The following is a 24,765-nucleotide window of genomic DNA, read 5'->3' on the forward strand; positions in this document are numbered from 1 at the left end:
GCAGGCAGAATGCTACACACGTTTGCAATCACATCGCACCATTTAAACTCTCATTCACCCTGTTTTTAGAGAGGTAGAGGAGATACTAGGAGGGCGATCTTTTCAAACAATGGACCATTTTTCTAAAAATATTTTTTTGTTTATTACAAAATAATATTAACGTACACAAACATAACAGTGCACCAAAGCTGTGCCGGTCGGAATCACCACTTGTTGGCCTCCTCCTTGGGGGCCTCGGCCTCCAGCGAGGGGATGCTGTTGGCGGCTGCCTCCGTGGACGCGGCCGAGGCCATCCTGGCCGTGGTGGCGACCTGGAGCGTGGCCATGGCGGTGGCGGCCGGCCGCGCCTCGCCGCTCTCCTCGTCGGGGACGTCCCAGTTCGGGCCGTCCTCGAAGAGGTCCTCCTTGCCCGCCTGGCGGAGCAGCTTGCTTTGGCGGATCACGTAACCTGCCGGCAAAGAGGGGCGCTGAGATGCGAGTGCACAGTGGGTCAGAAGATCGGTGGAGGCGGCCAAAACTCTAGACACGTTTTGAGCTCCAAAGTCGTTAAATGGGACTCAAACCAAACGTGAGACCCGACCAATGGATTGCTCTCCGAACGAGGAATCCATTGGTGGGGTCACACGTTCGTCTAGAGTCCTGTTTAGTGCCTCTGGAGCTCAAAACGCGTCTCGAGTTTTGGCCGCCTGCGCCGTTCTTCCGCCCCACTGTGCGCTGAGATGCGAGTGGTCTGCTAAATTGGGTGCGATCGGAGCCGAGCTCGCAGTGTACACCCCTACCGGTGAGGGTGCCGCTGGCCAGGCTCACGACGAGGGTGGCGCACAGGGAGGCGAGCTGGAAGGCGGCCTGCTTGCCGGCCGAGCGGCCCAGGCCGGGCTGCAGGTTGAGGAGCACCGTCCCCTCCCACATGAGCTTCTCCAGGGCGTCCTTGTCCGTCGGCGCCATGGCCGGGAACTGGACGTACAGCCTGCGACAGCCAAACGGAACATTGCACAGTGGGCCAGAAGACCGGTGGAGGCGGTCGAAATCCGGGACGCGTTTTGAACTCCAGAGTCGCTAAATGGGACTCGAACCAAGTGTGTGATCCCACCAATGGATTGCTCTTCGAACGAGGAACTCATTGGTGGAGTCACACGTTCGGTGCGAGTCCCATTTAGCTACTCTGGAACTCAAAACGCGTTAAGACCTTCGGCCGTCTCCACGCAGTCCTCTAGCCCACTGTGCATTGCAGCGCCGAACGGGGCGGAGCTGGATCAGCCGCCGCCGAATTGTGAAGGATCGTTTCGTCGCTCTTTCTCTGTCGCACTCGCGGGGCGTGTCGTAAGGGTGCGAGAGAGACACTCACGCGTTGCCGTAGTCGTTCTGCGCGTCGGTGGCGAAGGCGGCCATGACGGCGCCCACGATGGCGGCCATGACCCCCGGCATGCCGTGCAGGTTGTGCACGCCGCAGGTGTCGTGGACCTTGAAGCGGCTCAGGACCCACGGCTGCCAAAGAGGAGAGAAAGAGGGATGTTATTGGAATTCGGTCGTGCATCGTTTGATTCGTAGAAGGCGGGGCGAGGCGGAGCGGACCTGGAGGTACGCGTAGCCCACGACGGACAGAGCGCCGGCGAGGCAGCCGACGACGAGCGCGCCGACGGGCTGCACCAGGAGGTCGGCCGCCGTGCCCATGGCCACGCCGCCCGCCAGGGTGGCGTTCTGCACGTGCACCATGTTGAACTTGCCGCCGCGCTGCGAGAGCGAGGACACGGCGAAGGCCGCCACGCAGCCCGACGCCAGCGCCAGGTACGTGTTGATGACGGCCCGGTGGCGGGCCGGACCCACCGCCAGGGCGCCGTTGAACGAGGGCCAGAACAGCCACAGGAACACGGTGCCTGCGGAGGGAGGAAACGGTCGTCATAGTGTTCATGGACGTTCAAGCACTGTGTACTCCTCATGCAGATCGGACTGCTGTTTGCCAGGCGCGGATCCAGGGGGGAAGGCGATGGGGGCGTCGAAGCCGCCTGAAAGGTAGCTTGAGCTTTGCCCGTGTAGGTAGTCAACCTTTGAGACATCGCCCACCCTTGCCGAGAGATTAAGAAGAGTCCTTTCGTCGCTCTGTCTCAGTCGCACTCATGGGGCTCTCCATAAGGGTGTGAGAGAGACAGAGCGACAAATCACGCTGTTGTCCTGCTCATGGCACAGTGGGCCAGAAGACTGGCGGAGGCGGCCGCAACTCCAGACTCGTTTTGAGCTCCAGAGTCGCTGAATGGGACTCGAACCGAACGTGTGACCCCGCCAATGGATTCCTCTTCGGAGCTGTAATCCATTGGTGGGGTCACACGTTCGGTTCGAGTCCCATTTAGCGACTATCTGGATCTCAAAACGCGTCCGTGTTTCTGACCCACTGTGCATTGGTGGCCGCCGGGCTGTCAACTCACCGACCATGGAGAACATGTCCGACGTGTAGCTGGACCGCTCCTGCGTGGTGCCGGCCGGCCGGCCCAGCGCGCGGCTCACGGCCAGGCCGAAGTAGGCGCCGAAGACGTGCACCACCATGGAGCCGCCCAGGTCCACGGCCTGCAGCACGTGCGAGGAGAGGTACTCGTTGGCGGCGAAGAACACCATCTCGACGAAGCCCATGAGCACCAGCTGCAGCGGCGTGGTCTTGCCCAGCACCGCGCCCATGGAGATGAGCACGGCGGCGGTGGCCACGTCGGCGTTAAGGAGGCTGTGGAACACGGAAAGGACGAGGGTTCGAATCCAGGCCGACGGCACACTGTCTCGCCTTTCATCGGCGAGCCCTACCTGACGAGCGACAGGTTGATCTTGCCGTGGTCCAGCTTGAGGAAGCCCTGGCAGAGCGCGGCCCACTGCACCATGATGGCGCCGAGCAGCAGCGTGAAGCCCACGGCACTGTAGCCGTACTTGCGCAGGAACATCATGAGGAAGCCGAAGCCGACGAAGATCATGACGTGCACGTCCTGGAACACTGCACACAGAAGGCCGTCTTTGTTTGAGCGCGCCGCGCCGTCTGTCATCCATCCAGGGCGCGCCCCTTCGCCCCCGCCTCGCCCCCGCACAGTGGGCCAGAAGACCGGCGGAGGCGGCCAAAACTCTAGACGCGTTTTGAGCTCCAGAGTCGCTAAATGGGACTCGAATCAAACGTGTGACCGGAGAGCAATCCATTGGTGGGGTCACACGTTCGGTTCGAATCCCATTTAGCGACTCTGGAGCTCAAAACGCGTCTGGAGTTTTGGCCGCCTCCACCGGTCTTCTGGCCCACTGTGCCCCGCCCCCCGCGAGCCGCCCTGAGCCCCTTGGGCCGGGCCCGGCCGGGCCCCTGGGCGCCCCTGGGCCTCCGAGGCTCGCTCGGAGGGGCGAAGGACGAATTTCCCTCGCGTAGTCAGTTGCAAGGTTTCTTCACATGTGTCTGCGCGCGATCACAGACTTACGCACACACACACGAGCGCGCGCGCGCACACACACGGGGGACGCACCCAGGCGGCAACCATGCGGAATCTAGCTACTGCTTTGCGATTTCCAAGGACGGGAAAAAGAGAGGGCCGGACGAAGGGACAGGGCGAAAGGGTGAAAGGGTGAAAGGGAGGAGGGGACGGCGGAGGACTGCGCCGCGGCGCCCCGGACGCGCCAAGCCCAGGACGCGCAAAGGACGATCAGAAGCCACACGGAAGCTGCCCCCCTCCCCCACCCCACCCCCGCAATGCCACGGCATGGCCGGCCATCTGGAAAATTCAACGCTACAGCCGTGGAGGCCCTGGAGGCCCGAAGGAAGGCGGCGCTGCTGGAAGCCTTCGACAGGTGCGCCCCTCCCTTCCCCTCCCATCCCTTCCCCACCCCTCCCTTCCTCTCCCTTCCCCTCCCCTCCCTTCCCTTCCCCTTCACCAGCGCCTACTTATCATCTCGACAGCGTAGTAGCCGTCGCCGCGTTGGCTGCGACGCAGATACGGCTCCGAGGTCTCGTCGTAGTCGACCAGGGCCACGAACACGGTCAGCAGTCCGAGCTGGCAGAAGGCGAGCACCCCGCCCAGCACCACGTCCTGGGGCAAGCACGGCGTCGACGCGCGTCAGCGGGCCGTCGTCGTCGGCGTCCTCGGGAGGGCGACGGCGTCAACAGACTGATTCCGAGAGTCGTTTTCGTCGCTCTCAAGGCGCCCATGAGTGCGAGAGAGACGGAGCGACGCACAGTGGGCCAGAAGGCCGGCGGAGGCGGACAAAAGTCTAGACGCGTTTCGAGGTCCAGAGCCGCTGAATGGGACTCGAACCGAACGTGTGACCCCACCAATGGATTGCTTTCCGAACGAGGAATCCATTGGTGGGGTCACACGTTCGGTTCGATGCCTGTTCAGCGACTACTGGAGCTCGAAACGCGTCTAGAGTTTTGTCCGCCTCCACCGGCCTTCTGGCCCACTGTGCGACGGAAGTGACTCTCCGAATCAGTGTGCTGCTCTACCTGCGGGAAGCGTCTCCCGACGAAGCCCGCCCCCGGGCACGGCCGCGACGACGACCCCTGCTGGCCCGACCGCCGCGAGCGCTCCGAGCCGCCAACCTCGGCGAGCCGCTCCGCCACCAGGATGCCGTTGACGCCGAGGCCGGCGCTCACGGAGCGGGGGAACCAAGGGTGGTGCCGCTTGCCGTGCGCGCCGTGCGCGTCCCAGGGCATGTGTCGCCAGGGGCACGGCGCCCCGTTCCGCAGGCACGACGACAAGGCCCTGTCCGCGGACGTCTACGCACAAGGACAAGGCCGTGACCTCGGAGGGGGCCGCCGGGCTGCCGTCGCGCACCGGGACAGAAGACCGGTGGAGGCCGACAAAACTCTGGAGGCATTTTGAGCTCCAGAGTAGCTGAACAGGACTCGAACCGAGCGTGTGACCCCACCAACGGATCCCATTTAGCGACTCTGGGGCTCAAAACCCGTCCGGGATTTCGACCGCCTCCGCCGGTCTTCTGGCAAATCCACAGTGCGTCGTGCCGTGCGCTTGCCTGGGACACCGACATAGAGGCGGCCGACGATTGCCGGGCCGGCACCACGGCGTCCGCGGCCACGGCGCCGTCCTCCACCGCGGCCGTGGACACCGTGGACGCCGTGGACATGTCGGGGCGCGGCGGATCCGGGACGCCCGCCGCCGCGGCGCTGGGAACCTCCACCATCAAAAGCGAGCGACTGAGGCCCGGCCCGGGGTTCACGTCGTGTCTGCCCCGCACGTGGAGGCAGGAGTCAAGAGGGAAGGGGGCACAATGGCTTCTGGTTTTGCAATATCTGTAGCCAGTTGTCTCTTTGAGTCCCCTAAATATGAGGCAGCACATAAACCGAAGCCAGGGGGAGGGGGAGGGGGCGCTAAGGCTCTTCCCAACTGCTGCCAGCTGGCGCGACGAGCCACTGTATGGTTTGGCCGGTGTCCTGTCCAATTTCCAGCTCTACTTTGCTGCTCCATGTACCTTTTCATCAATCGACTGTAAAGAGCGTGCTGCGAAACGAAAAAAAAACCGCCTGACTTCAACAAATTACCAGAGCTGCCACCGATGATTTCATACCCGCCGGTACGCGGCTCCCCGTGAAAAAAAAATGAAAATAAAAACGTGCCGTGTTATTCTGCGCGCCGTTTTGACATATCAATTGCTTCCGCGGTCCAGACAGACAAATTGATTTCCGAGACACCGTTTCACATTCCGTGCGTGTCCCGCCTCACCCCGCCTCGCCCCGCCGCACCCCACCGCACCCCGCCCCGCCCCGCCCCGCCCCGGCCCGCGCGCGTGCGGCGCTCCGAACGAAACCAGAGCACGCGCGTGGCTGGCTGCCTTGGCTTGCCTTGGCTGCGACAGGGAAGCGGCAGGCAAAAGCGGGAAAGCGCGTGCGGCTTGTTGAAAAATCGCCTCATGTTGTTATTTGGCTGCCTTTGGCTGCCTTAGCCCTGGTGTCCCATTCACGGTGCGTGCAGGCGGCCCAAAGTTTGGCCTCGGCGGGGCGGCCCACGGTGCGGGGAAGGGAGGGGGGCACTCCACAATTCATGTATGCATGGCACCCTTTGTCCATGAGGAGTCGGACGCCAAGCAGGAGCACCAGATTGTATCGGTGGTCGTATATGCGTCATGACAAAAGGGGAGAGGAGAGGTGCCGGGAGGGGGGGGGGATTTGGGGAGAGGGGGGGGGAGGCAGAAGAAAGCTTTGCCAAAAGGGAACAAAAGAGTGGACTCTGCAATGAGCCTGGGTAAACCTCGATCAAAAACGTTGATGCCATTTTTTCCCTCGCGAATTATACAATATCTTCGCGCAAGCACAGGGGCTGAGTGTGTGGTGGATTGCGTGGGGCTCACGTGTGTACCGCCTGGTTAACTTCCTCACGTTCGGGGCCTTCGGGGCGGAGGGGGGGGGGGCACAAAAGCAAGCGTCGAGCCCCGCCTGCCTGCCTCTCCGACGACCGTCTGCTTACAACGAAGCCCCCTCTCTCTTCCACCCTTGTGTTTGGCCACTTCGCTCAATTGCCAACTTTTTTCGGTTACCTTTCTCCGCTTTCTTCTCTCACGGCGCCTTTTTACGATGATTAACCGCATTGCTGTTACTCGCTCAACTCGCGCCGGCTGGTGCCCTCGCGGTGTCGCGTGCAGCCCTCCGCGCAGCGCCGCAGTCGTTTTGTCGCTCTGTCTCTCTCGCACTCATGGGCCGTCCCGTTGGGGTGCGAGGGAGACAGAGCGATGAAGACGACTTTCGGAATCAGTCTGCAGCGAGCAGCGCGCCCTTGTAGGGCCACCTGCCACGCACGCCGCCTGTGACGTCCCGGGTAGGCAACCCGCGGGAAGCTGTGTGCAACGGGACTGCCTACCTTCATTACCATTACCACTACGGGCTAGACCACAATTGATCGTAGCCCGTGGCGTCCCACCACACTGGAGGGCTACACCTGCCGCCTATACAGTCTGTACTGCCTGCGGCGCCACAGAGGACGACCGTGGACACCCTGTATTCCTCGAACTAGAATTGGTGAGGGTCGAATCGAACACAAAGATCCACGCATAATGGATTGCTTTTCGCGTACCACTATGTACGCCCTCGCCATAGGGTAGTGGCTGAAACGCCGGCCGGCCGGCGGAACAGAGTGACACATCATCATGATCATCACAATCAGCAACGCTCAGCAGACCTAACCCTTACAGCCCTGTAATACTGAACGGTTGGGAAAGACTACGGTTTTTGAGCTATTTTTCATAAATATAAAGAGTAGAGACAGATGGAAACGAGTTGGCAATCTCTGGCCTATCAAAAACATGATTCAATTCCTATTCCATGACCATGGAGCTCCATGAGCTCGTGGAACCGCCGCCCTGCGTTTGGAGGATTTTGTTCCGTCAAGTTGGCACTCGCATCATGCGACTGTTGTTTGTTTTTTGTTCCTGTGCGTGTGCCGCCGTTTTATCGTCCGGAGTGTCGCGCGCGATTTATTATTTTCGTTTTAGAACGGTTTTACGAGTGTTCAAGATAATTTGTACTTTAAAATCAGTGTTGATTGTCACCAGTAGTGAAGTGGATGTGCTTTTTTAGGTGTGACAGGTCCCAAATGTCGCAATATTGGAGCTCTTTGAAAGAAGATGTCACGACCTAACCCCACCTTCCCAAGACTTCCATGCCTCAGCAAGCTCAGCCAGCATAGTGTTGTGTTTTGTCGTGTTGTGCAGTTTGATTCCATACATCAAGTTGCTAGAAAACTGGAACCTTTCAACAATCCAAAGTATCAACAAAGAATTTGGAGTCAACACACAATACATATTAGGTGAGAGTTCCCGCACCTGCTCAGGCGGTTAAAATTGACAGCACTTGAACGGAGAGGTGAATCTTTTCTGTGCCTTATGAGTGTGCATAAAATATAATGCTGATTTTGCTAAGATGCTCCATTTGTGCTGACAGTTTAAAGACACCCAGTTGCCGGGCATCCACGGATGACTTGTTTCTGGGCGACCAAGGTAGCTAGATTCTGTGCGCCTTTGTCGCTGCCCAGGGCATCCTTTGGTCCATCTGTAGCAAGTGGGTCATGCATGGTAACTGGGCGCTTTGTCACTTTAAAAAAAAATGGGATGACCAAAAGCGCTTTGTTTCTGGACACCCCATACAGAGAGCGGCTTAGGAGAGATGAGGAGAAGGGGTGAAAGCATTGAATTTCTTGGAAAGCAAGCCTGCTCATATCTTGTGTGCCCTCAGTCCACCTCAGTCCCTGGGCCCTCCCCTTCGGCCCCTGTTGAGCGTTGAAGTGGACTGATTCCGCCTTTGTCGCTCTGTCTCTCTCGCACCTACGCGCGCTGCCTCATGAGTGCGAGAGAGACGGAGCGACGAAAACGGCTCTCGGAATCAGTCTGCAGACTACCGCACCCTCACGGCAGAGGCTGTGTTGGCGGCCAAGCTGTGTTCTACATGATGGCGTACTTCGGCGTGGCCGCGCCACATGTGCACCCTCTCAGCCCAGCAGACTGATTCCGAGAGTCGCTTTCGTCTCTCTCGCGCCTCTACGGGACGCGCCATGAGTGCCAGAGAGACAGAGCGACGAAAGCGACTCTCGGAATCAGTCTGCTGGGGCGTAAGCGCGCGGCGCGCGTGGCTCGCCGAGGACGCGGACGAGGACGCGGACAGGGGCGCGGCCGGAGCAGCCAATTCGTGTCCGTGACAGTGACAGCGCTGCCGCCAATTCCGTGGGACGCGTTTCGCGGGGCCCTTCAGCACTGCGACCGCGCTACAGTGGGCCAGAAGGCCGGTGGAGGGGGTCCAAAGCCCGGACGCGTTTTGAGCTCCAGAGCCGCTAAACGGCACTTGAACCGAACGTGTGAACCTACCAATGGATTGCTCTCCGAACGAGGAATCCATTGGTGGGGTCACACGTTCGGTTCGAGTCCTGTTCAGCGACTCTGGAGCTCAAACGCGTCTGGAGTTTTGGCCGCCTCCACCGGTCTTCTGGCCCACTGTGCGCGCGGCGGGGCCGGACGGGGCGGGGCGGGTGGGGCGGGGCCCTATCCAAAGTTGCCTTAGTTAGTTTGATTGGCGTGGGCCGGCTACTAGCTGGCCGCGGCCAGGACCGCGCGGCGCGCAGCTCGCGCTAGAGTGCACTCTCGCGGCCGCCTGAAATCTTAAAAGGGCAGGGCATCACAGCAGACTGATTCCGAGAGTCGTCGCCGTGTCTCTATCGCACTCATGCGGTGTCCCGTACAGGTGCGAGAGAGACAGAGCGACGGAAGCGACTCTCCGAATCGGTCTGGACTTTGAACAAAGACAGTCGCGTGGCCTGCATTGTTGCGAGACGACGGAGTGCGGTGTACTGCCCGGCCATCAGGACACGTCGGGCGGGTTGCGCTCCCCCTCCCCCTTCTAGTGCCCTTGTTGGCTCGATTCACGGTGTGTGTGTGTGTGTGTGTGTGTGTGTGTGTGTGTGTGTGTGTGTGTGTGTGTGTGTGTGTGTGTGTGTGTGTGCTGTGTGTGTGTGTGTGTGGGGGGAGGGGGAGGGGAGGGGGAGGGGGCCTGTGGCGAGGCAGCGAGGGGGGACAGGTCGGCGAAAGAGGGCCGGGACGTAGGTCGCGTCGCATCCGGAATACACAATCTGTCACGCCGGTTGCTGATTACCAGTGGAGGGTGTAGGGCCTACACTGTAGGGCCGGGCCGCTGCCGGGCAGGACTAAGGACGTGCGGGACCGAAATAACACTGCCGGCTTGCGGGGCCTAGGGCCCTATGCCGCCGGGCCAGCCGGGCCGACTGACGACAAACGCCACAAATAGGCCGCGCAGTCAAAGGGCCTGGAATCTGGAATGAATATTTTTGCATTCGCGCGCCTGGGGGCTGATTCCGAGAGCCGTGTTCGTCGCTCTGTCTCTCTCGCACCTGTGCGGCGCGCCCGTGAGTGCGAGAGAGACGGAGCGACGAGAACGACTCTCGGAATGAGCCCGCTGGTCGTTAGAGGGCCCAGCCCTTGGGCCAGCCAGCCGCCATCGCCCTCAAACGAAATCGCTTTGCGTCTTTGCACGGCTCGTTGCCCGGCCGGCCTGACCTGACCTTGCCGAGGAGCTTGCGGAGGGAATTGCGGCGACTTTTGGTTTGAGACCCGCCGCACAGTGGGCCAGAAGACCGGCGCAGGCGGCCGAAACTCAGGACGCGTTTTGAGCTCCAGAGTCGCTAAGGGCTCGAAACGAACGTGTGACCCCACCAATGGATTCCTCGTTCGGAGAGCAATCCATTGGTTGGGTCACACGTTCGGTTCGAGTCCCATTTGGCGACTCTGGAGGTCAAAACGCGTCTGGAATTTTGGCCGCCTCCACCGGTCTTCTGGCCCACTGTGCTCGCGACGCGCCCCCGGCAGCCAGTCCCAGCCGCCAGCCCCACTTTCGCGTCCTCGCCGCAAAGACCCCGCGACTCCAAACCGAGCTGCCTGACTGCGCGGGTCACGGTCACCGGTCACCGCAACTCGTTGGGGAAACGTCGTGTCAATACCCCGCGCACTAAGGCACGGCGTCAAACGGCGTCAAAGCACACCTGCGGCAGGGGGTATCGCCAAGAGGCGTTTTTCGCTGGTAGCGCGCCGCGCGTCGCCGGTTTGGGATGGGTTCGGTTGCCAGCAGACTGAGAGTTGTTTTCATCGCTCTGTCTCTCTCGCACCCATGGGGCGTCGTGCGAGGGAGACGGAGCGACGGAAACGACTCTCAGTCTGCTGGCGGATTGGCGGCGCACCCGTCTCACCCCACAGTGGGCCAGAAAACCGGTGGAGGCGGCTGAACTTCTAGACGCGTTTTGAGCTTCAAAGTCACCAATTTAGCAATCCATTGGTGGGGTCACCACACGTTCAGTTCGAGTTCCATTTAGCGACTCTGGAGCCCAAAACGCGTCTAGAATTTTGGCCAACCCCACCGGCCTTCTGGCCCACTGTGCACCCCGGCAAGTTGGATGAAGCCCTCCGTGGCGAGAAGGGGAAGGGGGTCTTGGTGTCGCGCGGGCCCGGCGCGGCCCGATCGCACCTCCATTTCCCGGGGACAGCGACGTCTGACTCGAGTCCCCGCGGCGCAGCGTCTCGGCAGTGGGGCGGCGCGGACGCACCCTCTCTCTTCCAGGACACTGGAGCTTTATGGTCATCTCGCTCTCGCCCCCTAAAACCTCCTAGTCTAATTTGTTGGATCTTAACGTTGTCTTGCTCGGGCGGGCAGAGTCCGCTCTGCGCGCTGCTGCGCGCTCCGGGCGCCCTCGGCCCTGCGGACTGACTCCGGGAGTCGCTCTGTCTCTCTCGCACTCGTGGGGCGTCCCGTTAAGGTGCGAGAGAGACAGAGCCTGCTGCCCGGCCTCCGGTCCGAGCGGGGTTCGCCGCTCTCTCTGCTCTGCAGGAGACATTTTCCGTGTGCGCGGAGATTTCATGACAGCGAGCGTGACTACACCTGTCCCCGGGGCCGCGCGCCGCGCTCGGCTCGGCGCTCGGCTCGGCTCGGCGCTCGGCTCGGCTCGGCGGCGGAGGGACAAGGACGCCGACGACGTGTCCGAGGGGAAAAGGGATGGAATAATGAAAATAATTGCGGCGCTTCGTCGCCACCGCCGGGCGCGCGCGGCTTGCTCGCAGGGACCGGGACCGGCAGGACCGCCAGGACCGCCAGGACCGCCAGGACCACGGGGACGGGGCAGGGCTGTCAGAGGCATGCGTGCGAACCGCGGGCGGAAAAAGAGGAATAAAAATTTGATGTGACGCTGAAGTGAGGGCCCCGCTAGACTACGTGCCACGGCCACCTAGCGGCACGTTCGCCGCGCCCGTCGCGCCCCACTCCGCCCCGCCCCGCCCCGCCCCGCGCGCCCCCCCGCCCCCGCCCGCGTCGCCCACTCCGCCCCGCCCCGCCACGACGCGTCTCAAAGAGCGGGGGCCAACACACAGCTGGGGTCGGCGCCCCATCCCCTTCCCCGGCCCCCGCGCCCAGCCTCATGTTTTCAATCTCATTCTCACTGCCATTTCTGCCGCCCCGCCCCGCCCCGCCCCCCACGGCGTAACAATGCCGCCACCCGCGTGCCCCTCCAGACGTGCACGGCCCCGCGCGGGGCCCGGAGCGGGGGCGTCGCGGCCGGCATGTTTTATGCACCACTGTATCTTCGGGGCGCAGCGCCGCGCCGCGCGCAGCCAAATACCACTACACCACACAAGGTGGTGGCGCGCCGCGCCGAGCCAGACCGCGGAGACCTCGCCGGAGACCTTGTAGAAATCCACTTAGTGCCAAGACGACTTTGCTACTTTACACCGTCCGTTAAATCTTAGCTGTTGCGTGCGCGCTTCTCCGAAATTATTTCGCGCGGGGGGCTTTCCCGCCTCTAGTACCGCCTCCCACCCTCTGCTCTCCTCTCCCCGTTGAAGTGGGTTTCATTCTGTTCCGCTGCACTGGAACCCGCCCCACCTGCAAAGCGATGATCCCGCACATCGCGGGCGCCTCTCTGTCTCTCTCGCACCCATGGGGCGCTGCGTGCTGGTGCGAGAGAGACGGAGCGACGCAACGCTCATCTGCATAGTGTACTGTATCGGCACTCCGACTTGGAGCCCCGTGTTGCTGCTCACCGCGATGTAACGAGGCGGCCAAGATTCGCAGACACGCCTGTGTGCCGCGGTCGCCCTCCTCGGCTTCCTCACCTTTCTCGCCGTCCTCACCAGCCCCGCCCTCCTCGGTGTCCTCGCCCTCCTCGGCGTCGTCGCCCTCCTCGGCGTCCTCGCCCTCCTCGGCGTCCTCGCCCTCCTCGGTGTCCTCGCCCTCCTCGGCGTCGTCGCCCTCCTCGGCGTCCTCGCCCTCCTCGGCGTCCTCGCCCTCCTCGGTGTCCTCGCCCTCCTCGGCGTCCTCGCCCTCCTCGGCGTCCTCGCCCTCCTCGGCGTCCTCGCCCTCCTCGGCGTCCTCGCCCTCCTCGGCGTCCTCGCCCTCCTCGGCGTCCTCGCCCTCCTCGGCGTCCTCGCCCTCCTCGGCGTCCTCGCCCTCCTCGGCGTCCTCGCCCTCCTCGGCGTCCTCGCCCTCCTCGGCGTCCTCGCCCTCCTCGGCGTCCTCGCCCTCCTCGGCGTCCTCGCCCTCCTCGGCGTCCTCGCCCTCCTCGGCGTCATCGCCGTCCTCGGTGTCCTCGCCCTCCTCGGCGTCCTCGCCCTCCTCGGCGTCCTCGCCCTCCTCGGCGTCATCGCCGTCCTCGCCATCCTCGGCGTCCTTGCCCTTCTCGGCGTCATCGCCGTCCTCGCCCTCCTCGCTTCACCCGAGCTTCACCTACCTCGCCCTTCTCGCCCTCCGCCATCCTCGCCGTCCTCCCCCTCCTCACCCTCTCGAACCTCTTCGCCCTCGTCATCCTCGTCATCCTGCCGTGACTGCGGACATCGCCGGGACCTGGCCGTCGGCCCCCTTCGCTACAGTATTCCGTTTGTCCGCGTGAATCGAAGTTTGACCCCTCCGTCCCTCTGTGTCTGTCTCTCTCTGGCGGCAACCGACCGTCCCGGCCGTCCGGTTATCGCTCTGTTTGCCCGGGGCTGTGCGAGGGCGATAGCGCTAACAACTTAATCGGACTGTGTTGAACACGCATTGTTATCTGGGGCGTGTGCACTGTGCGTTGACTGCACTTACTGGGGTAGTGGTACTCGATGCTGGTGCCGTTGGCGTTCTGGGGCGGCCATGGCAGCGCCGCCTTGTCGTACTGCGTGAAGATGGCGAAGAGCAGCAGCAGGACGACCTGCAGCGAGATGAGCGCCACGGCCGTCTTGTTCTGGGCGTGCTTCATCTGGGGGCCACAACAAAGCGACATGATTGCACCGAACGCAGCGCTGCGCAGCGCTAGCCGCGCTAGCAGTGTAGGCGGCCGGCCGTCGAGTGGGCGGGGACGGAGTCAACACTCACGTCTTCATCACTGTCGCCATCACCATCACCATGACCGCCATCACTATCATCATCACCGTCATCAGCATCATCATCGTCATCATCAACATCATCCTCATCATCACCATCATGTTCACAGCGGACTCTTGAACCCTCTTCGCGGACCTGGGTCCAGGTAGGGTTACTAACCTTAACCGTTGGAGAGTGCTGCGCCTGCTCCGCGCCCCGCCGCCCGCCTCGCCGACCCGCGCCCACACGCTAAAGTGCCGCACAGCGCATCCAGCGCAGGCCGACCGCAGTTTGGGGCCGCGCCTCTCTCTTCGAGTGGAGTGCCGCTGGAGTCGCCGGACCCGCTGGACCCTGGACAGAACACGCTCGAGTGCTCGGCCAGGCCGCCGCAGCGCGCCGCAGTCATACAGTCAGTGTCCGCGCCGCCGCGCCGCCTGCACCCTCTCGGCCCTTGTCAGGCCCTTCCCCCTCCCCGCCTGCCGCTGCCGTGCCCTGCCGTGCCCTGCCGTGCCGTGCCCTGCCATGCCGTGCCCTGCCCTGCCCTGCCGTGCCCTGCCGTGCCCTGCCATGCCGTGCCCTGCCCTGCCGTGCCCTGCCGTGCCCTGCCCTGCCGTGGTGGCCCTGCCTCGCGTGATGTCAATCCCCGCCGCCATTTCGGGCGCGGGGGGCGATGTGGCCCCGACATGTCTTCGCCGGCACACTCACTCACTCTCACTCACACACACGCATGCACACATACACAGCGACACACACACACACACACACACACAGCGACACACTCACACACGCCCACTCCCGGGGCTTGGAGGCACTACAGGTTTGCGTCCCGCCGAGCAGCCCGTCGTCGCCACTACAATGGTGGTGAATAAAGCCATCGCCCCGTGCACGGGCCGTGAGCGGGGCGCCGCGCTGCCGGGGCGCCGGGCCGCCGTCGCCACGCTGACGAGACGCTGGGGCCACCGCCACCGTGGGGTTGACAGGGAGCCCCAGTCTCACTCACACAACAGCACACTCACACAACAGCACACTCACTCACACACACACACACACACACACAAGGCGGCTCAAGCCCTTTTCCAGTCTCGGCTGGAAAAGAAACCTCACGGCACAGCCGGGGTTGCGTCCGCGACCGCCGTTCTTTGCCCCTGCACCATGCATTGCTCCTTCTGCCATCTTCTAGTACACTGGAGGGACGTTTCGGACGCGGCCCTTCAGCGTTGACGTTGGTTGACGTTGCACGTGGACTCCAATTTTACAGTGCGGAATTCATAATGCCATTAATGCTAAGAATAGGCTCCACCTGCAGTGCAGACACGTGCAGAGAGAAAGTGTGTGTGTGTGTGTGTGTGTGTGTGTGTTAGTGAGCCAGACTGTCCCCGATGAAAGTTTCACTGGATTATTCCTAGTGGCGTGGAATGAACGCGGCCTCTGTAATGAGGATGAGGCGGCGGATGTGCGGGTGCCTCGGCGCGCCTCGGCGTGCCATCTCGCTCCCTCTCCCGCACCCACCGCCACCTTCTGGAGTGCGACGGAAGACATTTATCCGCCCACAGTGTGTCGGCGTTCGCGCCACATTCGTGCCCGCGTTGATTAGTTAAGGCCAACACTGTGGGAAAAGAAGGCGAAAACAAAAGCAGCTTTTGTTTCGTGACGGCAAGTCCCGCCGGATACAATTTTTCTACTTTCTCTTTTGTGTTCCAAAAATTTGGAAAGAAGAAGGCAAAATTAAATTTTGTTCGAAGACCAGTTTTGAGGAAACCTATTTTAGGCCTTACAAACAAAAGCAGCTTGTTTAACAAAGTTTGAGCTTACAAAGAAAATACTTCGTAATTCACAAACTTTTTCTTCGTATAACAAAGTAAATTAAGTTTGTAACATGTATGCTCAAAATACTTCGTAAGGTTTTAAGCGTGTGAGCATGAGGAAATCACTGTGAATTTCAGTGTACAAATTCAATGAGATTCAGTCGAATTTCGATGAATTCAGGCAAAACTGCTGAACTTCGAGAAGAATTTTGATGAATTTTAATAAATTTTGTTGCATTTCAATGAATTTTAGTAAATTTTACATGCTTGATGAATTTTGGAGTACAAATTTGGCTCGAGCTATTTCCCTTTGCGTGTGAGGCTTTGGAATTTTTGCTCTTCTTACAGTGGTCGTGCATTGCCCGGCGCCGAGCCAGGGGCAAAAATGGCCTTCCCTTCCCCATGCCATCCGCGGTCCCAGTGGTGGGCCGCGGCCCTCCCTGTCCGTGTGACACCTTTTCTAGTCGCCATGCCGAGTTTCCCAGTTTTCGCTCCAATATGGCTAAAAGCAGCGAGCAGTGGAGCGGCGCGGGGATGCCTGGCTTCTCGTAGCGTTTTGACAGCCTGTCCCGCGCTCGCGCCGCCGAGCCTCGCGCCGCCTCGCGCCGCAGAGGCCAGCGATCTGGAGGCACTTTGCAAACGGACTCAAACTTTTTCCCCCTTGGTAGGCGAAGCGAAGCGGTCTGCCGAGCGATTCTGAGGGATCGTTTCGTCGCTCTGTTTCACCGGGAAAAAGAAATTCCTGTGGCAGGTCGAATTTCCTTGTCGATATCTGATGTTTTGACTGGCTGGCAAGCACTGAAAACGTAATGGTCGGACACATGGCCAAATTATGGCGTGACAAAAAGTCACGCCAAAAATTGGCGTGACACGAAATTCACGCCGAAAAACGGCGTGACATGTGAGTCACGCCCTCATTTGGCGTGATTGACAACGCGTTTTCTGAGGCAAATCACGCCAAAAAGCGGCATGACAAGAAATTCACGCCAAAAATTGGCGTGAATTTTTGAGTCACGCCGATTTTTGGCGTGACTTTTGTGTCATGCCGTTTAATGGCCTGACACTTTCTTCACGCCCCTGCAGCGGCACGAAGTCACGCCGGTAGGTTTTCAGTGAGTAATTTTAAGCAGATGACACCTTTACGTTAAAACGTACTTTAGGGGGCAATACACTGAAAATGGTCCAAAACTGACTAGTGCGATTGCTTCCAAACGCGTTGTTGTACGTTGTTCAAACTTTTCATGTGTCAAGACCTTACGAAAAGAAGCATTTTAAGCCCACAATGGCGTTGATCGGACGTCAGGGAGCGGAGCAGCTACCAATCAAATTTTCGTCAAAAATCGAACTGGTGGAAGTTCCTCAGTCCGCAAAAATGAAGATATCTCAATCACGTTTGCGCCAAAATGTAGGTAATTGAAGCGGCTATCGCATTAACTAGAACCATGAACATCGAGCAATCGAAAGCACAAAAGTTTACGAAAAAAAACTGTTTTGATCATTTTTGCAAAATCCTCAAAAATTGTTTTTGGATGCCCGTAGATAGGCAAAATGCACAATCGCCCCTGCTGCCGGGGACTCCTTAAACCGCACCAGTCTGGACCTGCACTTCAAGGGGCGAAACCTCGTTTGAGAAAGAAATCTCCACTTGGGGAACGGAAACCAAGAAAGTATTATTTGCATTCCCTAACGTCCTTTGAACGTTTTAAAACAGTTTCTATGTAGGATGATTTTACTTGCCGGTGAGAGAGACAGAGCGTCGAAAACGCTTCTCAGAATAAGTCTACGAGCCTACAGGGGGTCGACGCGGTAGTGCGTTTTAAATAAAGAGGCCGGAAGGCCTGCTGGCCACGCTCGCGGGCCTGTCCGTTCTCATCTCCCTCCCCCTCTCTGACGGGCCTAAAGCTCTGGAGCAGTGGGGCCCTTGCCTGCCAGCGCCGGCAGTGAATATCGTCCGAGGAAGCTGCTGCAGCACTGCAGTGCAACAACCGAGTCACATTCGCCGCCCCCCGACAGGCATGCGCGGACTCGATGGGCAGTGGCAAGACAACTGGAACTTGATTCGGGAAAGTGGTTTGGAGCGCTAATGGCTGCCATGCAGCCAATGTGATAGCAGTCAGTCCATCTGGCCCGGCTGGCACTTATGTTGCCCTCCCTCGGCCGGAGACCCGGAAACAGAGAGAGGAGAGAGAGAGAGAGAGAGAGAGAAAGAAAGAGAGAGAGAGAAGAGAGAGAGAAGAGAGAGAGAGAGAGAGAGAGAGAGAGAGAGAGAGAGAGAGAGAAGGGGAGGGGGGAGGCAGGGAATGCCGAACTGTCGGGCCTCGTCTCTCGGCTCGCGTCACGTCCGTTGTTCTGGAAAAGCCGCCCAAAATTCGGTGGTGAAAAATGGACCAAACTTTTGGCCCTTTTCCGGCCTCGGCCACGGTCTTTTCCTTGCTTGTTTTGGCCCGGCGCAATGATCCGTAGTGCACGTCGGCATACACGGGTCCAGTGTAGTGGCGAGCGAAAGACAAACCGCCTTGTGGACCTACCCCAGACGAGACGGACTTTCTAGCAGGCCTTTTTTGAAGGGACATCACGACAAGAGTGTCGCCCGGACGGACGCCTATGAATAGTTGATGGGCTAGTGATGTGCCCAGCGTGACTGGCCGCCGTGAGGCCTGGGCAGGCAGGCCGGCAGGCCTTGGTGCACCGCGTGCGGACGAGGGCCCTCGAGGAGCGAGACGGGTCCTCCGGGGGCGACGGGGCGACGCCGGCCGCCAAGTCGCACTCCAGTTGCTATATCTTCATCGGCATCAGGCCACTCGGCGTGCGTGACCACTGGCGTGGCCGCGGAGGGGCACTGGACGGCTACGGCCGGCCGACGGCCAGCGTGCAGTGACCAACGAGGCTGCAACACGAAGCTGCGTCCTCCCCGCCCGGCGCGCCTGGTCCGGTCCGACTGATTAAATATTAACCATCCCCCTGGAATGAAGTGCGGTTCTGTGTCCCTCCCCCTCCCCTGTGCCTCGCCCGGCCTTGCCTGCCCGTGCACTCCCCGACAGCAGGACAACCTAACGTCCGTGTTGGTCGAGAGGGAACGGGGCGTTTTGCTGTTGCATGGGACTGCGGGGCCAAGGTGCTTGAGGGACAAGTGGGAAGGGGACGCGCGACTGAACAGGGTCAGCAACAACTGGAGCAGGGTCCTTATTTTCAATAGATAGAGCATAAGGAGTTGAGAAAGAACTTCATCATTTCTTTTTGGCACTCTCGGAAGCTCATTAATGTTCGTCCAAAAAAAAACTTGACTGTCTGAAATAAAGACTTTAAGTCCAGATTTTTCCGTTTGCTACATTGCTTCTTTGAGCCCCTTAGACTGGCGACGTACGTCTCACGTGAAACTCTTTGGCATCAGTTTTTTTTTTGTGGGTTGGGAAGCGTGTTAGGATAAGGTGTAACTTATAAATGAGAGATCGAATGTGTGCACCGGAGATAATACTTTATTGAAGAGTAGTTTACACGCCTTCAACGAGTTGGTTTTACAAATATTCTGACGCGAACATTTTCTTCTGCATCAATAAAGTATGCAATACAGAGCAACTTTTCCCTTAGATTTAATGAGTTTACAAAATTATTTTTATTGCACAGAGTATGCAATGAAATATTTTGGCCGAAAAGTGTAGTTCTCTCCATTTCTTAATTTAATTTCACTTGTTTAGAGTTAAATAAAAGGATGTGTCTGGAATGTTTCGTTTAACAAAAGTAAAACAATACAGAATGATTAAATAAACGAAAAAGAGACCTAATTTTAGACATAGTCTGTCCGCACATATCAAATTTAAGGAACACTACACACCAAATGGGCCATAGCATTGTGAGATTTTCATCCGAAACACCTAATGTTGGTGGCGTGACAGAGAGGGTGGGTCTGGAATGCCTGCGGGTGCGAGAGAGACTCACGATCATTGCGACGCTTCTACCTCGTCGATATTAATAGTTGCTCCTCAGCAGCCGTCGCTCAGACCCGCATGCATTGCCCAGGGGGCATTCGAAGACCATTACCGTATACACTCTCTTCGGAAGGCATTTAAAACACCGGGGTCCGTCACAGGACTGGGCTACGACGATTCCGTCAACTTTTCTCCAAGAAAAACTGCCCCTAGGGCTCCCAGACCAGAGTGGACGATCAATACATCTGCCTTATCTAGTGGAAATATTATTCGTTGCATTACGTCAATTAGGTAACCCATCAAACACTACTTTTAGTCAAAGTGCGACCGGCAGCCGGGCTTTTGTCACTAAACGCCTCTAGTGTCGTCTGAGAACAATTATTTTGAACAGCAAACACAGGAGAGAAGTCTGAGATGTTAAAAGGGAGAACCTCACTACTGATAGAGGTTGAACTGTGGCAAATTACATCAAATAGATAAACCACCATAAATTGGGTACAACACACGAACAACTACAAGATAGAGGACAGGTAAGAATCAGAATTTTCAAAACAGAAACTATTTTTAAAAAAGAAACCGAAAACAAGTAAATCCACACATCTTAACTAAGAAACCACGTAATATACACGGATATACTGTCGGATAGAGATCGAACTCTGCAAGTATTTGTACATTGAAGCACTCACAAAAGCCTGAACCGTGGCATCAGCCTGCGTAGCTTAAATCGAGAGTTTCGTGCGGGAATGACTAGGACAAGTCTTGCAGATTCCGATCGTTATAAAGGCAATACACCGCGGTGCTAAATTCTACAAGATAACTTTTCGCACTAAAGTGTACAATGGCCACGTAAGAATCTAAAAGGATTTTCTTGAGCTTGAAAGGGACAGATAAACATATCCAGGAGGGATTCTACACATTCAATACAAGGGACAGAGGGTGCGGACAATCAAAGTCACCCGTGACTCAAGAAGATTGTTGGGTACCAATTTTTGAATCACTTCATAAGCAGTCAGTAAACACATAAAGAAGATGGCCAAAGTTACTCGTCAAGTAAAGTGAGAGAATATAATTTACATACTGTTGGTCTAGTTTTTTAAAATTCGTATGTACATGCATATATGAAGCTATGTACAATTCACTGAAAACCCATACGCGTTCACCGTTCACCAAACCAAGGTGAGCATATTAAAATGTGCAATCTTCATGTTCACATCACGGCACTGTATGACGGTTTCAAACCGTTCCAGTTCATGTAGTGCTGTTAGCGTCTTAAGTATCGCGCTGGGCTCAGTGGCCCTTAAAACTGCCTTGAATCTTTCTTGGCAATTGGGACGCTCACTGTAGAGTGAATCATGCACATGACCTCAAGCACCTTGATAGTCAACAGCATTTTAGATCAAAATGAATACTGGCCCCGGGATGCGAAAGGCATTTCATACAACTATTTTGTAAGATAACTACTGCCAGTTCACTTAAAACTAAAGCAGCATTCGCCTTTCAAATAAAGCAAAAAATAAACAATAGTCGAACTCTTTGAACATTAACATGTTAATTACTAATATGTACAAGAAGTGAAAAATGTCTTAAACTACAAAAGCACCACGAACAGAAGCCAAGTCAAAGCTTACAATTCGTTCAGTATAAAGGACATTTAACTCCTATCGTGCAGGGAATAAATCACGTAAGTAACTTGGAAAGTTATCAGATCTCTCACATGAAATACATAAAAAACGAACAAGAAACATGTAAGCATTACAACATCGTATCTTTACAAACTAAACATGTATTACGCACGAGCGTTCTAATTTATTCGATCCAATCAGGTAACATAACTATGAGATAGCGCCCATTACGGTGCCACAAAGTTAAACAATAACAGAGACACGGAGTATACGCATGGGTTACACCCGCAGTAAACAAAGTAGCACATTTGCAATACACTAACATGAATCACAATATTTGGCTCTCCACTTGTCCGAACGCACAACTTGCAGAGGACGCATCGGCTACTTTGCACGTTACGATTGACAGCTTCCGTGCGGCACCACGAAGGCCTTCCGCTAACGTCTATAAAGTCTATTCATTTAAGTCGCGTAACAGCCTCATCAGTTCATCCACTAACGACACAAACAAAGCTCTTGTAAACTTTAATACGTAACAGCCAGAGGACACACACACACACACACACACACACACACACACACACTAACACACACATTCATTTAAATAGATCCATATATTCGTTATAAATCATAAAATACCTTAAAATACTTATAAGAGACACATAAATAGACATATTTTTATATAAAACCACAGACAAGATTAGGACAACAGAAATGCTTTGACAATTAAAACAATGTGCATGAAGGGCGAATCAAATGGCACGACTCCATCGTACAAACAAATATTTAAAATATAGCACAGTCAAGAGTGAGTGAGATGTTAAAAATCATGGGTAGTGAACAACCTACGCGCACACATTATAAGAAAGACATTTACTGTACAAACAGAAAAAAACTGCCATACTGCATTTCTGATACGGTCCGCCTCGAAGTATATACATCTTGCCCCGGCTCTTACAGTCGGAGTTTCAAACTAATAGTTACCTAGGTAATTGCAGTCGTCATAGCCTCAACTGGTGTGTCCACGACCCTGACACGGAGGCAGTACACTATCTTTGGTTACAACTACATGGCACGCCCTTGGCAGAACGCCTTCTGCGGAGTACTGCGGGCCTTGAAGGGGTCCGTCCACTTTCACACTCCCCCCTGCCACAACCACAGGCACATCACCCACGCCCTCGCTCGCGGATATATTCCAGAGAGCCGTACGGTCCTCAATCAGTCTTATCAGAGCTTCTTCCCCGACTGGGGTCAGTTGGGGTCGCAGTGGGGCAGGGGGTGAAAAAAAGGGAAGCAAACTCTTTCCTGGACGAGGATAGAACTCATGCATGGGATGTTTTTATTGCGAAAATAACATTTGGTAATGCATGGGTTCTAATATATCAAATCCCACCCAGGAACAAGCTAGCTTTCCCATTTTTACCCCGTGTCCCATAGTTACCCCAAATGACCCTACACTAGAGCTCAAGGAATGCGACATCTCAGTCAGACTGGAGTCACGCGCCCGTTCGCAAACTGTGTTTGAGTGAACGCGCATATCGTCGAGTCGACATCTTATGTCACATATCGTTGATATCCAGTGAACGTCATCACGCCCGGCTGAAAATCTCAGCCCGACTTCCTGGCTAGGAAGTGAAAAAGCAGCTGCAAAACAAACCTGGCCTTCCCTTCCAGTGGTTCTCCGTCCACACAGCTGAGCTCATCCTCTCGGGCAGGTATTGTGCGCCTGAGAGTAAGCTGTCAAAGCTGAACGATCGATCCCCACCCCCACCCTCCAAATTATGCCTGACCCTCCCAGTCCAGAAATAAAAAAATAATTAATGAAAAAATAATGGAAACCCTGACTGCAAAGGTCGCAATGCCGACCGATGCAGTTTAACGCCCGACGCGCGCGATTTGATACACGCCTACTCACACACGCAAGCACCAATGTCCTGCACTTGCAAGTAGTAGAGCACTGAACATTTTCCCAATGCCAGCGTCTCGGACAAGCCTACCAAGCGGTTTCTCTGGCGACGGTACAGTGACGGCCCTCGTGGATTGGAGGACACGCCGTGTAGCTCGAAGCAGCCCTCCCAGGCGGGCTTCGACGGCGCGCGTACTCGCCAGCACTTCGTAGGCTTGTGCTTTCAGACTTGGACCCGCGCGCGGCGCGCTCAGGCGGCGAGCGCCACCGCCCAGGCCAGCACGGCGGCGACGGAGAGGCCGGCCAGGGCGCGGGCCCCGCTGGCGCCGGCCGGGCCCGTCAGCGTCTGCACGCCGTTGGTCTCGTCGAACTCGTTGCCGTTGGCGTCGATGGTGGGGACGGTGGCGGACGGCGCCTTGACGGGCTGCGGGCACGGCAGCTGCTCGGGGTCCAGCTCCATGATGCGACGCGGCGCGCCGGGCGGCATGGCGCGCGCCCGGTGCTCCACCAGGTCGTCGCCGTAGTCGTCGTCCAGGTTGCCGCTGGTCTCCTCCTCCAGCGGGTCGTGGCGCGGCACGGGCTGGTTCGCGAAGCGCGACAGGGCGGGCTCGTCGCGGATGTAGCTGGGCACGTCGGTGCTGCCGGGGAAGTAGCGGCCCGCCTTGAGCAGCCCCGCCTTGTGGGGGCCGGGCACGCCCTCGGGCACGGCCTCGGCGCCCTCCAGGATGCAGTCGGTCTCGTCCAGCGCGGCGCGGATCTGGTCGTTGGGCGTCTCGTTCCGCAGGGTGTAGATCCAGTCCAGGCGGCAGTCACACACGAGGCGGTTGCCTGCAACACAGAGAGACGGGCGCGTCACACAACTTGTCCATTTGCAGCCGCGAGTTAGACACTGACGGCACACTGCCAAACGCCGCCGACGAACCGCCGACTGATAACTCTACGACACCATTAATTTCTCCGAAAGAAAGGCCCCCCCGGGGGCGTCCTGGCTGGCGTCCTGCGGGCTGCTTCCGAGAGTCGTTTTCGTCGCTCTGTCTCTCTCGCACCCATTCGGGGCGCCCCGTGAGAGCGAGAGAGACAGAGCGACGAGTCAGGCTGCTGCAGGGCCTGCCGGGCCCAGCGCGGCAAATGCCTCAAACTCTTTAACGAGGTTTCCAAGCGGCGCCTTCCACATTACCCCGCGGCCTAAGGGGAAATAATGTGCAAACCGCGCCGCGGGGCACTACAAAGGCGAAGGCAGTAGCGCCACGGCGATGCGAAATTCAGCAACTTGTCTCCTGGAGCCTGGGCACGACGAGACAACGGGCCCACGCACTAAAAGGACGAAAACAAATCGCAAGAGAAGTATCTCTTTTTGTCCGAAGCCCCACAGCAATTTCCGAAATCCCTGCGATCCTACAGACGTAAACTTCCCTATCCAAACAACTGTTGCTCGAAGGCGCGAGGCGGGATTACTCTCTCGTTCCCTCTCTGCTCTTTCCACCGGTCTAAGTCGCTAATCGCACTGCACTACTCCGAATCTCGCTCCACTTTCGTTCTCGCTCTCGCTTGATTATGAGCTCGCACGGCCCCTTCGCCCTGGGGCCGCCCTGCAGACTGATTCCGAGAGTCTCGCTCTGTCTCTCTCGCACCCATACGGGACGCCCCGTGAGTGCGAGAGAGACAGGGC

The 24,765-nt window shown here is 57.7% G+C and overlaps 2 protein-coding genes across 2 annotated transcripts in view; both read right to left on the reverse strand.

Moving 5' to 3' along the window:
• Positions 1 to 193: 193 nt before the first annotated feature.
• LOC117643519 (ammonium transporter Rh type A) lies at positions 194 to 14,231 on the reverse strand. Its single transcript, XM_034382446.1, has 8 exons — positions 14,018 to 14,231; positions 13,580 to 13,733; positions 2,788 to 2,971; positions 2,421 to 2,710; positions 1,573 to 1,874; positions 1,346 to 1,485; positions 780 to 967; positions 194 to 448 (listed from the first exon to the last, which is right to left on the reverse strand). The coding sequence occupies exons 2-8, from the start codon at positions 13,731 to 13,733 to the stop codon at positions 204 to 206; spliced, it is 1,503 nt and encodes a 500-aa protein (XP_034238337.1). The 5' UTR covers positions 14,018 to 14,231; the 3' UTR covers positions 194 to 203.
• LOC117643928 (connectin) overlaps positions 13,796 to 24,765 on the reverse strand; it is a 251,786-nt gene continuing 240,816 nt past the window's right edge. The window contains exons 6-7 of the mRNA XM_034383115.1: positions 23,428 to 23,924; positions 13,796 to 13,993 (exon numbers count right to left, since the gene is read on the reverse strand). Coding sequence (XP_034239006.1) covers positions 13,796 to 13,993; positions 23,428 to 23,924 — 695 coding nt within the window. The remainder of the gene's footprint in view (positions 13,994 to 23,427; positions 23,925 to 24,765) is intronic.

Source organism: Thrips palmi, unplaced genomic scaffold, assembly GCF_012932325.1.
Source record: "Thrips palmi isolate BJ-2018 unplaced genomic scaffold, TpBJ-2018v1 HiC_scaffold_17, whole genome shotgun sequence".
In the NCBI taxonomy this organism is placed as follows: domain Eukaryota; kingdom Metazoa; phylum Arthropoda; class Insecta; order Thysanoptera; family Thripidae; genus Thrips; species Thrips palmi.